The sequence below is a fragment of the Sus scrofa genome, chromosome 12 (genome assembly GCF_054392235.1).
Source record: "Sus scrofa isolate SSC_HxYL_T2T_F1_AM1 chromosome 12, Sscrofa_HxYL_maternal_Yorkshire_Landrace_v2.0, whole genome shotgun sequence".
NCBI lineage: Eukaryota > Metazoa > Chordata > Mammalia > Artiodactyla > Suidae > Sus > Sus scrofa.
The window spans coordinates 61,743,868-61,758,188 of record NC_139394.1 but is presented as its reverse complement, the minus strand read 5'-3'; the positions used below and the strand labels follow the sequence as shown (position 1 = coordinate 61,758,188).

The following is a 14,321-nucleotide window of genomic DNA, read 5'->3' as shown; positions in this document are numbered from 1 at the left end:
AGCTATTTGAAGTAAGGGTTTCCTTGCTGTTAAATTCTGAAAATGTATATATTTAAAGACATTTTTAAAGTGATTCTAGGTCTCAATACTGAAGATAAATGGTCCATCTGGCCTTTGTGTAAGCCATAATAAAAGTCACTTTTATCACTCAATACTGCCAAGCTCTTTTTTTTCCTAGTCTACAAAGCCTGAAAATGAATTTAGAAACCTATGCAATGAGATGTCTTAAACTATCCAAATAAAACCTAAGTTGTCTTTGGACTTTCTACTCAAGTTTAGCTCCATTCTAGAAAGACGTATATACGAGGTTGGCAACAACAGCAGCAAACAAGCTACTACCTTCAGTATTGGGTGTTATTTATTCACTGATCCAAATAACCTTATGGAACTTTCAGAGGCTCAACGTTACCCAAAGGCAAGATTAATCTCGACACAGCTGCTGCAAGAATACGAAAAACTCTGCCTCGAAGCTCTCTGGTTGTTGGTTGAGTGAACCAGACCAAGAGCTGATGTTTCATGGTCGTATAAATTTGGTGAAGTGAAACACTCGGCGGGTTTCCCACAGGGACAGGCGTTACAAGCATCTGTCTCGCTCACAACAGCGGTCAGGTACGAAGTCCTGACTGCATCCTCGCCCTTTCAGTCCTGCCTTCCACAGACCCGGGACTCCGCGTCTACAACCTCAACTGAAAGTCACGGTGCCAGAAAGACAGAACTTCAGGAAACACACTTGAACTATGCAGAGGCACACGTTCAAGGTCACCTTTCTACTTCTAAACTGCATTTCTCCTTACTTCTTCCATTCTAAAATTTAAGGGGGTGGAGGGTGGCTTCAAATTCTGTCTATCCCGGCGTTTCGTGACTTTACACAATGTTACAGTTCCTGAGCCTTCATCTTAACATATTCAAAAACCTGTAATGTTGAAAAGGCGTATTATTTCTTAAAATACGCTCAAGTTCTTCCCCCCTGGACTACTTGTGGTGTAACTGAAAGAACAGTGAAAGCTGTTCACTGAAAAACTGAAAGCTTTTCATCTCTGAAGTACCATCTTTGCCATGTACGGGCTGTGTGACTGGTCAAATTAGTACTCAAATCTCAGTTACCTCCCTGGAAAAAGGGGCTAATACCGCCAAGCCCCCGAGACTGCTGTGAAAACAGTAAGTGTGGAAACCACAGAGCATTCACTAGACATTAGCGCTTACAGAAGCAGAGCCCAACTCCCGCCAACCTTCCTGAGACAGGACACCGAATTTCACCCAGCGAGTCCTAAGAAATCAGAAGGTTACTGTTCAGATACCATTCCAAGCTTTTCGTGTTGTTTTCAATAACTTTTCAACCATGGATATCACTTACCCTGCCTTCTTTTCATAAAATCACTCTTTGTACTACCTAACCTGGGACTACATATTTCCATGCTGCTTAGCTTAATCATCAAGTAAATGGACATGAGAAATAAACCGGCGTATCTGCGCACCATGGAGGTGAATTCCGGTTACGACAGAGCCGGTGACCACACGTGGAGAAGCCGGCTGGCCTGCAGTCAGGGAGACCATCTCGCTCACTCCAAACGACGACCGTTCTGTGGGTAAGACTTGAAGAGGACTGAGGCCAGGGAGGCAGTGACGATGACGAATAAATGCTTGGGGGGGGGAGGGAGGAGGGGAGGGCGAGATTCTTGGGCAGCATGGAGAATTCCAGATTCACCATCTCACAAACAGACAGAGTGTATGACAGGTCCAGGGTGCAGTAGCACGCCTCAACCCAGTGTGCTGAAGTGAAATAATACCAGGTCAAATGGGAGGAACGGGCAACACATTCAACACATCTGGTCATAAATAAGTAAAAAGTCACGTCATGAAAAAGTACAGGAGCAGGAGTAGAGAGAAGCTGTGTGAGTCAAGAACTAACAGGGATTAGTTTGTGGTTCAGCAAAGAAACGGCCTCTGTCACGAAGGAGATGACGTCCAGTTACTAGAGTTAACTTTGAAGAGCACAGAAAAACAAACACAAACTTCAGGATTGGGTGGCGAATTAACTGACGAACCTCTGAGGTCTTTCCCAACTATAAGATTTCACATATTTCTATGCAGTATAACATTCAGTCCTGTCTTATTACATAGCATTTTTTGAGTAATTAATGACAACAAAATCCCAAGACTCTACTCTCTGTAACCCAGTCGCAAAAAGAAGAGATGGGCGGGATGCATTTTTTTTCCTCACCAGCCCATAACAAACCCACCAGCATCCGCTCATCCTAGCATTTTCAAAATGAGAACGGTCATTTCTAAGGAGCAGTAAAAATACTTAAGAGTTCAGCTCAAGTCCCAATTCACCTAATAAAATATCACAAGTGTCTGATAACGGTCCAGGACACCACCAAGTGTTTGACCCATTTACCGTTCCAGCTTCAGTTCCTGACCCTAACTCACACCTCAGCTTTAGGTGGTGGGGTGACGGGAGATGAGTAAGTGGATTGACAGCTGGGGGCGGAAGTGAAAACCCACATCAGGACACAGAATCATCAGCAGCCAAAGACAAACACGATCCTGAGACCAAGAATTTAAAGTTCTACTTTCACAGTTCTCGTCATGGCTCAGCAGAAGGGAACAGGACTGGTACCCATGAGGAAGCAGGTTTGATCTCTGGCCTCCCTCAGTGGGTTAAGGATCCAGTGTTGCCATAAGCTGTGGTATAGGTCGCAGATGCAGCTCAGAGCTGGCATTGCTGTGGCAGCTGTAGCTCCAATTGACCCCTAGTCTGGGAACCTCCACATGCCGTGGGTGCGGCCCTAAAAAGACCAAAAAAAAAAAAAAAAACAAACAAAAAAAGACACACACACACAGTAAGTTCTAGTTTCTACATAAAAATCTGGATAACAGCATTAGATAAAAGAATTTCTGCTATAGCTGATAATTTCCATGTCTGGTAGATTTTATGGGGATTGTGTGTGGACACAAATAAATGTTTATGATAAATGCAGATACAGTTGATGACAGAAATGAATAAAAGTTTTTGTTTGTTTGTTTGTCCTTTCTAGGGCCGTACCCATGGCATGTGGAGGTTCCCAGGCCAGGGGTCTAATCGGAGCTGTAGCCGCCAGCCTACACCACAGCCACAGCAACGTGGGATCCGAGCCGCGTCTGTGACCTACACCATAGCTCAAGGCAACGCCGGATCCTCAACCCACTGAGTGAGGCCAGGGATCAAACCTGCAACCTTATGGTTCCTGGTTGGATTCGTTAACCACTGTGCCACGACGGGAACTCCCAGAAAGGAAGAAAAGTTTCAAAGGGAGTAGGGAAGCTGAGGGAGCTCAAGGACAAGAGAGATCTAAATCTACAGTAACATATTTTCAAGTCAGTTGACTTGTCCGTCTCTTAAAAAACAGAAACTATTTATAAGTGAAGCAGGAAATATGGAATTCACAAATGACAGCCATAAGATAATTAACTAATTAACTCAAGTATGAAATTCAGCCCTTAACCAAAGGACCATGAATGGTAGAAAGTAACGTGCAAATTATCACGGTCACATACTAAAACATCGAGAAGTTAATTTATTACTAATGCGGGGCCTTTAACTGTAGACTAGACTCAGACCCTGCCATCCTGGTCCCCACTGCAAGCAGCCGTCCGCTCGCCAGCTAAGACCCGAACGGTGCCTTCCTACCTCTCTGAAGAGTGCGCCGTAAAACTGAACAATGTACGGGCAGTCGCTGCTCCTCATCACCACGTCCAGATCCATCAGAAGCTGCTTTTGCTCTTTTTCATCCACTGTTGACCGAATTCTCTGGAAAAGAATGATAAAAGACGTCACAAAGACATAAACAACATCTTTAGAAACGCGAGAAAAACCACTACCACAAGCAGGAAAATTTCACAGCCAACTTCACGAATACTAACTGGACATAAAAATGAAAATCTCCCTCATACTTTACGAGAACAGTCTTCTCACAGGAAAACAAAACAGCACTTTGAAAAAAAGATTTTCCGCAAAACAGCACTTCGGAACTCCTCAAGGGCCACAGGGCTTTTTACCCACAAGCACCTCTGGTGATGCCGGAAGGAGTGCTGCACCGCTCTTGTCCGTGAAATCAGCCCACGTGCGAACGGAGGGAAACGCCTACGAGCCACACTTCAAACAGTTTACATGGAGTAATTACAAGCGGTTTCACAGGTACTCTCCGAATTGTACGGACCCTAGGCATTCGAAGCCAGACCGGCCCTCTTCCCTCCCTGGCACCCTTAGGCCTCAGCACCCGTGCCCTTTAGAGAAGGAAGCGAGCCCAGAACAGGTGAAAGTGAGAGCCAGCGCAGGGCAGCACGCGACTCGCATCCGTCTTCCCCAGATCCCACGCTGCCGTTTTCCCCTTCCCCGCACCCTCCGGACGTTACCAACAAAAAGCTCTACCCGACTCTCCAACCCGTGAGTCAGAATGCAGGGGGAGCGAATCTGAAAACGAGGACGCAGAGGGCTCTTGGTCTGCTCCAACAGGAGGCCCTCCTCTGAACACTGCAGAGCTGGGGGGCGCCCCCTCCACCCCAACAACGAAGCCTCTGCGGCACCCCCACCTCCCGCCCAGGAACTGTACAGAACACGGCGATGCTCAGAGGGACAGAGGACAGGAGCGATTGAGCTCCACGACTGCAAAACACCAGTGATGAGGGCAGAGGCTCACATCGAGGCATGCACACGACTCTCGTTCTCGTAAAAAGTTCACAAGGGCACACCCGCCACTGGGTACAATGCAAAGCGCATACTTACAAGGCAAGTTAGTATCAAAAAACACACAAGGTGGCATTTTGTCTTCCAAAGACCTGACGGTATCTGTCCTCAATGTTCTTGAAGGGGAAGAAGGCTGTCAATTAAATTCTTGAGCCCATTTTACAGAAGAGAAGCCAGAGGCACAGAGAGATACAAAAGACGTATTCCATGTGACATGACAATAAGCAGGCGTGTAAGGAAGAGAAGTGGGTTCTCCCGTTTCCATTTATCCATACTTAATGCAAAATTCCATCTATTCCAAATACAAACAAGTTTAATTTTGCAACTTAAAATTTATGGCCTACGAGCTACAGTCCTTCACACCCAATAAATTTTATTTACTAACTGGCATCCATCATGTATATACTGGTTTATTTTAAACTTTCACATTCAATATTCTGCCCAAATTAAAAAAAAAATAAAAACGAAGTAAGAATAGTACTTTTAAAATTAAGAAAATTTCCCCCTTTCTCTCATTTCTGTATTTTCATAGTTTGGAGATTAATAATTCTGCTTAAAAAAAAAAAAAAGACAGACTTGAAAATAACAACATAATCAAATAAACTTAGAAAGCGTGTATCAATTCTAATGGATACTCCTTCTGTGCTTTTGTTTTGAAATGGAGAAGTATCTGGGGAAAGAGATGCGGGGAGCAGAATAAATGGGAAAACGACTGTGAAAGGGTACGACCACTAGTCCCAGCAGATAAGGTCTCTAAACTCTCACGGATTCTTGCCCGATTGTCACAGGGCTCAGCAGAGGGTCCAGAGGGCGGTGTAACAAGGTGACAAAGGAAGGAAGGTGACTGGCATCCCTGCGGCACAGGTCCACGGGTAGCTGCTTACTGGAAGTTAGGAATAAGGTACAAGCATTCAAAAGCCAAGGAGGGGTGACTCCCCGACCAGAAACTTGCCAGGACACAGTGGAACGCGGCAAGGTGGGTACTCAGTGACTGTGGAGGAGATCCGTGTGTGGCTGCAAAGACTGTTCTTGACACTGATTAAATCAGTTTGACAGGGGAGAAAGCCATGAGTACTCGGGCCATTAGCAAGACAAAATGCTACTTTCAATTTACCACCAACTCAAAGCAGAACACCTGGAGACATTCATCCTTCGGCAAAACCGCATGGGATCTGCTGTCACTGGGACGGGGCTCAGCGACTGTGGCTCCTTCCTCCACAGAAGTGTCTATCACCCCCTAACGTTACTGCGAGTATTTGTTCTACACTTCAAGGGGTTGCCAGATGTCTCGCCAACATGGTATGAAAGCCTGAGCCATCACTCACAGGACAAGAATGAAATCACAAGCTCGCCCTGTCAACCTTTAGCACCAACTGATTCACCCATGCAGGAATCCTAAAACAGGCACCTGCACAAACTCGGCACACAGGATCTCAGGGGGAGCTCCTCTCCACAGAGGAAAGAGGGATACAGTAAGGGGGCGACAGTCTTTTATTTGAAATCAAACAATGAAGAGAATAAGCCTTTCTTAACTGATGTAACTGCGATAAAGATATTTTGAGTGTCTAGTTCCTAGGATCCATGAGCTGCTGCGCCACAGGAGCAACCTAGTGCATCAAGCACCCCGTGCCAGCGCCTCCTCCTCAAGTCAGCATCTGAGAGGAAAACAGAAAGGGCCAGTGGTGGACTTCAGATCAGCCCAGGCCAGTGAGGGAGCAGAGAGCAGAGCAAGGATCACACTCGGCTCCCCACGCATCCCCCTGGACTCTTGCAAACATTCGATCCTTACAACCCAGAAGAAACATCCAAAATCCAGTTCTAATACAAAGTTGGAAACCCCGCAGAGCACTGCAGCACAGCAATGTGCTATCAGCTTCCTCGGAGCTGCAGGAAATCTCAGGCATTCTTATTTTTCCAATTTCCAAACAAAGATTTTATATCCCACAGATGCAGCAACTCTTACCCTCAGCTGCTGAAGAGTCTTCTAAACAGACCACACATACGAATGTCCCTGCCGCTTCACAATAGTCTCACGAATGAGGTCCAAGCAGATGGCAGCATCAGCCCAACAAAGAGGAAAAACCACAACAACAACGAAGAGCAAAGCTGGAATGCTGATCACAGATGCAAAACTATTTTTCATGTCGAAGAGTAACAACAAACTCTACGTGTTAAATAGTTGTCTTACATTACGAAAGCGCATGCTTTACTCAGGCCGAAAGAAAGGATGCTGATAACTGCAAAATCATCCAAGTCTTTAGAATCAATTTAATGCACTCTCGATTGCATCTTTGTCAAATTAGTGTAGGACCTCTCATTCTTCCCACTGAGGCCACGGAGGCCCAATTAAGTCCGTTCACACATCTTCTGCTATGCGGCATCGGAGAGCTTGCGAGCTCAGTTCCAGAAACATACGTGATGTCACATCACCCAAGAGCTGCCCTGAGGACAAAGTTAGGAAGACAAGCTGGGTATGTCTTGACGAGGCTGGTGTCAACTTCTTCCCCTTCACTAATTACATCATCCACATGTAAGAAGCACAACTGCATCTCAGCACCGACACATTTAAGGGCCTAAAGAGCATAAGTGACAGACCACTACTGCAGTACCCATGACAATAAGGTGAGGTAAGAGAAAAATTTGATGTTACCACTGACTTGAGAGGCATGGTCATAAGACAACAAAGAACAACAGAAAATGTGCAGGAGGCGTATCACTGGAATCCAGTCTCAAGGCCAAACCCTCGAGGACCCTCGTTTAGAGTGAGGGGTGATAAGACAGGTTTTTCTCCGAGGAACTACGTCCACTGGGATATAGTCCTATGTCACAATTCAGTCGGGTCGACCAAGTGAAGGTAGAGGGTTTCAGAACTAGGTACCCAGAACATTCAGAAACACATAGTGGTTGATTGCATTTCACCTAGAGCAACCATCTGAAAACTGTCCCACCTGGACCCCAAAGGTTTCCTCAGAGCTCATGCCCCAAGGGCTTCCCATCCGGGTAGGCACCTCCAATCCATCACATCACCCAGAAGAGTGCTAAGTTCATCTACGTATTGGGGTCCACATATGATTATATTAACGGAAAGGAGCAACAGCAAGAGAACCACATGTACGCTAGGAGCTCCAACCCTAACTACGCAAGGGACGTGAGTTCAAAACCAAGGCCAACTGGAGGGCAGCTCTGCCATGTCCTTGGGATCAGCCCACCCCTGGCATCACTCCACTTAACACTTTTATTCTGCAGCACCACAGCATTTAAGCAACACGAGGAAGCATAAAACACGGGGCGATCAATTGTGGCTTTCTTAATAAGCCACGTGATCTGCCAATCAAAGGAGAACCCGAGACACTGGAATCCAGTCTCAATTCCAAACAAGAGAGCCATGGCTCTGCATCCCACAAGTGATCTGGATAACAGGACACGAGCACTGTGGACTTCTGAGATGCAACAAAACTAGCTAACAAGGCACTCTACACCAGCAGAAGGAAGCTTATCAAATTTAAAAAGCCACGTCTGTCAACTATCATTCTAGTGCTTTCAGAACAAGGTGGAAGACCCACGTTTAAGACTAAAATGAGCCCCTCCAATAAGGCTTGTGGTCCCCAGCAAATTTACTCAGTGACAGAATTTGTGACAGAAGTGGCAAGGTCCCTACTGGAAAACAAGCCAGGCCACCCTTTGCGGACCCTGGCTCCCCACAGGCCCTCTGCACCAGGAGGCTGCCGAATGAGCAGAGGAAGCCCCACCCTTCTCAGAGGCCTGCTGATGCTGCCGGGCAGAGGGCGCCGGTCCCTCCCATCAGGCCTTGGGCCCAGGTTGTGGCCCTTCGGCTGCTCTGACCGGATGCTGATCATCTGTGCACTAACTCTGCTGGGTGTTTTTCCCCCAGACCTCAATTTCTCTAATCCTAGCTGGGAAAGCTAGTCCTGACTGCTTCTTCAAACCACTGTCACGCAAAACGGGGAATGAAATAAATGTCATTTGCAGAGGATACTGACCCAAGCCTGCAGCACCAGCCAGAGTCAAAGGACATCCTTCCTGAGCTTTGAAAGACTCTGTGGCAATAATGGCTTTGCCCAGGGAGAGCTGACCTAGCAGTATTTATTACTCCCATGCACACAAGGGTAAAACCTGCTTCCCCAGGATGTGCAAAATCTAAAATGAATGATTAACACCCCCCACACCTTAGGTCTGACACGGAACCTCCCTGGCAGCTTGGTGAACTGTCCTTGGGCCAGAGGTCAATACGCTGTCATAAGTATAACTCTTACACACACACGGTGTGTTATCTTGTAGAATCTGATTTATGAGATCATAATTGACTTTGAGATTATTCTTGAAGCTAATTATTTCCAGTAATTAATAGGTCATCTTTTCAAACATTTCTTATATGTGGCAAAATAAATCTGGGAAAGGGCTCCCTCAAACCTAAAAATGAGGAATAAATAATAATTTTTAAAAATCACACTAATACCCCAGTTCACTCTGGTACAGATACTGCAAGTAAGTCCGAGGATAATTTCCAGGGTAAGCTTAATGTCGACTAAAGAAATCCTTCAACAGTCCTCAAGTGTGTGTTTCAACACTTAGTACAGAGCTACTTCGAGTGGGCTTCTCATCTCATCAGCACCAAGGAAAACTCAGAAGAGGGGGTCGCGCTGTCTCAAAGCCCCTTCGGACCCCCACAGTCCTGACCTCAAGCTGAATGTAGTGGGGGCTCAGCAACAGAGCCGTCCATGCCTAAGACGTCAAATCTGACTCCTTAATGGTCTGCTGCCTCTTTGCAAGCCCACTTGTCTGTCAGGTCTGTGTACCTAAGTGAGGGGCAAACCAACTCTCTCAGGTGTGATGAAAGGCTGAGTTTTCTCGAAGAGACCAAAAATAATACATTTTAAAATGGGTAGTAGATGGCATGTATCACCATCAAACTAGTTATCAGATTTTAATGTAGATTAATGCAAAAACACTCTTCCAGTAGTAATATGAACACGTGGAATGTAATTCACAACACCCCATCTATACGTTGACTGGGCAACCTAGAATACTCTATCCAGCAAGAATATCATTTAAAATAGAAGGGGAAATAAAAATTTTTTCCAACAAACAAAAACTAAAAGAATACAGCAACACAAAACCCAGGCTAAAAGAAATACTGAAAGGGCTTCTCTAAACCAAAAAGAAAGGAAGGAAAGGAAAGAAAAAAGAAAAGAAAAAAAAAAAAAAAAGAAGAAGAAGAGGAAGAACTAGGACTGAGGAAACCGCAATCAGAGAGCAGTCACTCAAATAAGCCAGCATACAGATTTAATCATGAACATGCTTCAAACAAAATAAAATTAAAAAGAATAAAATAAAAAAGAGTCATCAAAATCATAAAATGTGGGCAAGGGATGTTAGGAAATAAATAACCCTTTTTGTTTGTTTGTATGTTTCTCTTAATTTTAATATAGTAATGAAGTGTTTGAACCTACAGGACCATCAGGCTAAAACACACAATTATAGGAAGGGGTTAGCATACTTAAAAAATTAGGGCAACCACAAGCCAAAACGAAATATTGCATTCACAAAAAATGCAAAAAAACAAAAAAAAAACAAAACAAAAAAAAAAACAAAAAAAACCACTCAAGCAGATAATAACAGGAGACCATCCAACCAAAAAAAAAAAAAAAAAAAAAGGGAAGGAAGAATGGAGAACCACAGAATCGACTGGAACACGAGGTTCAAAATAATAAATAATCATCTATCAATTATCACCTTAAATGTCAATGGACTGAATGCCCCAATCAAAAGACACAGAGTGGCTGAGTGGATAAAAAGGCAAAAACCTTCAATATGCTGCCTACAAGAAACTCACCTTAGGACAAAGGATACATATAGATTGAAAGTGAAAGGGTGGGGAAAAATACTGCACACCTATACGTTGACTGAAATGTCACATTATCAAAGTTCACTATGATTGTGGCCATATCTCATTTTTTTCCTTTTTCATTTGAAACTGCCCTCCCACCACTCCCCATGCTAAACTACCACGTTTGCTCAAGAGTTCCAGGTAATAAGCAAAGGTAGGCACTATCACCTGGTGGGCAACAGATGCGACAGTTATCAGTCTGTAGGTCCCATGGCCATCTTCAAAGGACGCCTTAAGAATTGGGATTTTCAACAGCATTCCAACAGGGGGATCTCGAAATAAGGTCAGATGACAAATGGCAGGCAACAATTTCCTATTTTCACTCTTAAATTCCTTCCAAACTTGAGCAGGCATTACACAGTTTCAAACGTTAGCAAAGGGACATTCAAAGTGAAGGAACCCCGTTACCTTTATGCCCTATTAACTGTGACTAAAGTCTCTCCAGATTACCCAAACAGAGCACGTGCTGATCAGCGCAGAAAAGCATGCATAGCACACACTGAAAAGAGCAGACATGGTTACTTTAAAGCACCTTCCTGGGTACCTGGGAGAAAAGTTTAGAACTTTAGTTATATAGGATAGCTTTCCTTGAAGCCCCAGCCAAGTCAAAGTGGGTGTCATGCACAGACAGTACAGAGGGCAAGGCAACACTCATGCAGAAGAGTCTCCATAAAATGACTTTCTTCCCACTCACACTACAGTGCACAACAGAAAAAGAGAGAAATCATTTCACATTCCAAGAAAAACAACATTTTATTTCAACAGATAATCCAAAAAAGATGTCTGAGCTTGTGCAAAATTTTGTATACGTATGCATCTTCCCAGGAGAAGTTTATAGTTCTCACCACATTGTAAAAGAAGTGTGACCAAAAGCAGATGAAGAACCCATTAAGAGAATCCTAAAATTTCTCCCCATCATTAATTTTTCGCTAGTTTTACATAACCCAGCAGCAGAGAGGAATGTTCAACGGTGAAGGAGGCCAAATATTTACAGGAACATTCTGCTCACAATACACTTCAACACAGGTAGTATTTTATATTAAGTGATACAATTCCACTCCCAAAAGCCAAGCAGGAAACAGGCCACTCCTCTCATCAAACCGTTTTGATAAATTCTCAAAATAGGGGACTAACAGGAGGATGATCAGCTTGGACAGTCTGCAAACCCACTCTCAATGCCTGCAAACTGGGAGGTTATTTCTTCCCGTAAGAATTTTAAGTTCGATGAGAGTGTGGCCATATCTCGATGTCTCCTTTTGCTTCTTAAAGCCCCCTCCCCCACTGGTGTGTTTCCGGAAATACCTTACGCAGAGCGAATATTCATTAAACATCTGAACAAACACATGAACAAGTTACAGTGACTCGGCCCGTGGGAGTCTGACGGAAACCATCAGTCCATCCCAGGTACCAACACAGGCCTGCCAGTACAGTGTACGGGCCAATCTCCAGTTCTGGCCATTCTTGACTTTTCTTTTTTTCCGTGAACACAGTAAGTGGCATGACACTCCCAATATGACAGAATGTGACAGCATTATCACAAAGTCTGCATTTCAGTACAACTTTCAAACCAGGGAACAGGGCAGTACTGAGTGGAGACGCAATAAACAAACAGAAGCCAAGCCGGTCAGGACCGAGTAAGGTTGAGGTTAGTGGCAACAGCATGTGCGTGGTTTCCAGGAAACCTTCAGTAAGACTGCTGTTAGCCCTAGCCCCGCACCCTGCCCAACCCACTGCGCTGCCTCTTCTTCCAGCTCCCGCCTGGCTCAGTGCAGCACTGCCCTGCTCCCGGGGCGGCCGCCCGGCCTGAACTCACCTGGGCAGTGCAGGGCCTGAAGCGGAAAACACGTTAGTGCGTCGTGCCGAAGTGCAGCGAGCACGCACACGTCACAGCTCACGTGTCCAGAGGGCACACGCCACGGACAAGACAACCTCCATACAAAACACTCTCAAAAGAATGCGGAGAAACAAGTGTTTAAACACCCATATTTACCACAAAAGTAAGGACAGAACAACAGTGGTGTTACTGCACCAAGAAATTGCACCTAATGCATTCAAGTACCAAAAGGAATTACGGGTATCACCTACTTTAACTGCCATTATTTGCCCACTTGGTTTGTGGACCATTTTGTTGACAGAACCATAAGCTCCTCGTCCAATTTCTCCAAGGTCTTTCAAGTCCTCTGCAGTGAAATCCCAGTGCTGCTCAGGGGAGATCTTCAGTTTTCCTGACGATTCAATGCTGTGTGTTCTCAGTCTCTCTCTGTTAAAATATTGGGAAGCAATTTTTCCACATTTTAAATAAGTTTTGACTTTTTTCTTTTAGCTAGCCCTGATTAATGCGTGGGAAAAACCTGTTTTCTCATCAGTTACTAAAACAGTCTGAGCTCCAAGTTTCTGGAGGTTTTTTGTTTGAGTCAGCTTGGTTTTTTACACACTGAATAATTAAGAAAGGCCTATATTTAGGTAGTCAATAAACATAGCTTTAGTGGGATTCATAAAACCAAATTTCCATTTACTGAAGAAACTAACACTACAGACCAGTTTCATTTCCAAATATAAGATCTTTTCCAAAGTTTGCAAAGCTGCATTATCAAATGCAGAATCCCAGCTGCTATAAACCACATTTCCAAAAAGCTCTTATCCTCCCTTACCCAAAGCGAGTTATTCCAGGTCCTCAATCTTTTTTTTTGGTTTTTGTTTTTTTGTGTGTGTCTTTTGCCTTTTTCTAGGGCCGCACCCACAGCATATGGAGGTTCCCAGGCTAGGGGTCCAATCGGAGCCACAGCTGCCGGCCTACACCAGAGCCACAGCAACGCCAGATCTGAGCCGCGTCTGCAACCTACACCACAGCTCACAGTGACGCCGGATCCTTAACCCACCGAGCCAGGAGGCCAGGGATGGAACCCGCAACCTCATGGTTCCTAGTTGGATTCATTTCTGTTGCGCCATGATGGGAACTCCTGGGTCCTTCATCCTTAATCCATCTGTTCATAAACTCTGCTGCACATGAGAATTTCCTGGGGGGATTTAAAAAATCCCAACGCCCAGGTATCATCCTATAGCAATTAAATCAGAATATCTGGGGATAAGAGTCAGGAAACAGTGTATTTAAAGATCCCCAGACGATTCTAGCAAAGTCTGGGAACTGGCCCCTTAACATCCTGTCCCTGTTAATGCCATGCGAGGTGGGAGAACCGCTGGCAACTGGCTCCAAGAGGAAACTGCCCTGCGCTATTCAAAATTGAGCCTCCCAGTCCCTGAGCAATACAGAGCAATGGGGTGAAAAAGAATGATTTGTGGACAGAAGAGCTCACTTGCTACAGATTTTTGTTAAATTAAAAAAAAAAACAAACATCTCCAAATTCCAACCTGGAGGTCAAAGTATTAACTTCTAACCATACTTTGTAAAAAAACCAAATCCAATGAAAATGCAAAATCAGTCTCATTTGTCTGTCTCTGTCTCTCTCACACACAGCCCTCCCCAATGCGTAGGAATGAACTGTATCAAACCAGAGTCCAAGAGACATAAAGATTCCACTGAATAACATCTACATTTTTTCAATTTCATATTAAGTGATCAGCTTAATATGAGATCTTATCAAGTAATATCAGCAAGAACAACTGATGTGAGTGGTTATCTCTTTCTTCTTCCCAAATTTAGGAAACGTTTTCTCAGATTAGTAGAAC

At 44.6% G+C, this 14,321-nt stretch overlaps 1 protein-coding gene and 1 non-coding gene across 2 annotated transcripts in view; both read right to left on the bottom strand.

The window, feature by feature from the left end:
* The window catches only part of MAP2K4 (mitogen-activated protein kinase kinase 4), a 113,661-nt gene that overhangs the window by 38,960 nt on the left and 60,380 nt on the right, over positions 1-14,321 (bottom strand). Inside the window, 2 exon segments of the mRNA XM_084986186.1 lie at positions 3,671-3,790; positions 12,720-12,894. Coding sequence (XP_084842312.1) covers positions 3,671-3,790; positions 12,720-12,894 — 295 coding nt within the window.
* Positions 12,277-12,356, bottom strand: MIR744 (microRNA mir-744). Its single transcript, NR_035404.1, has one exon. It is a non-coding gene; the product is annotated as a microRNA mir-744 (primary transcript).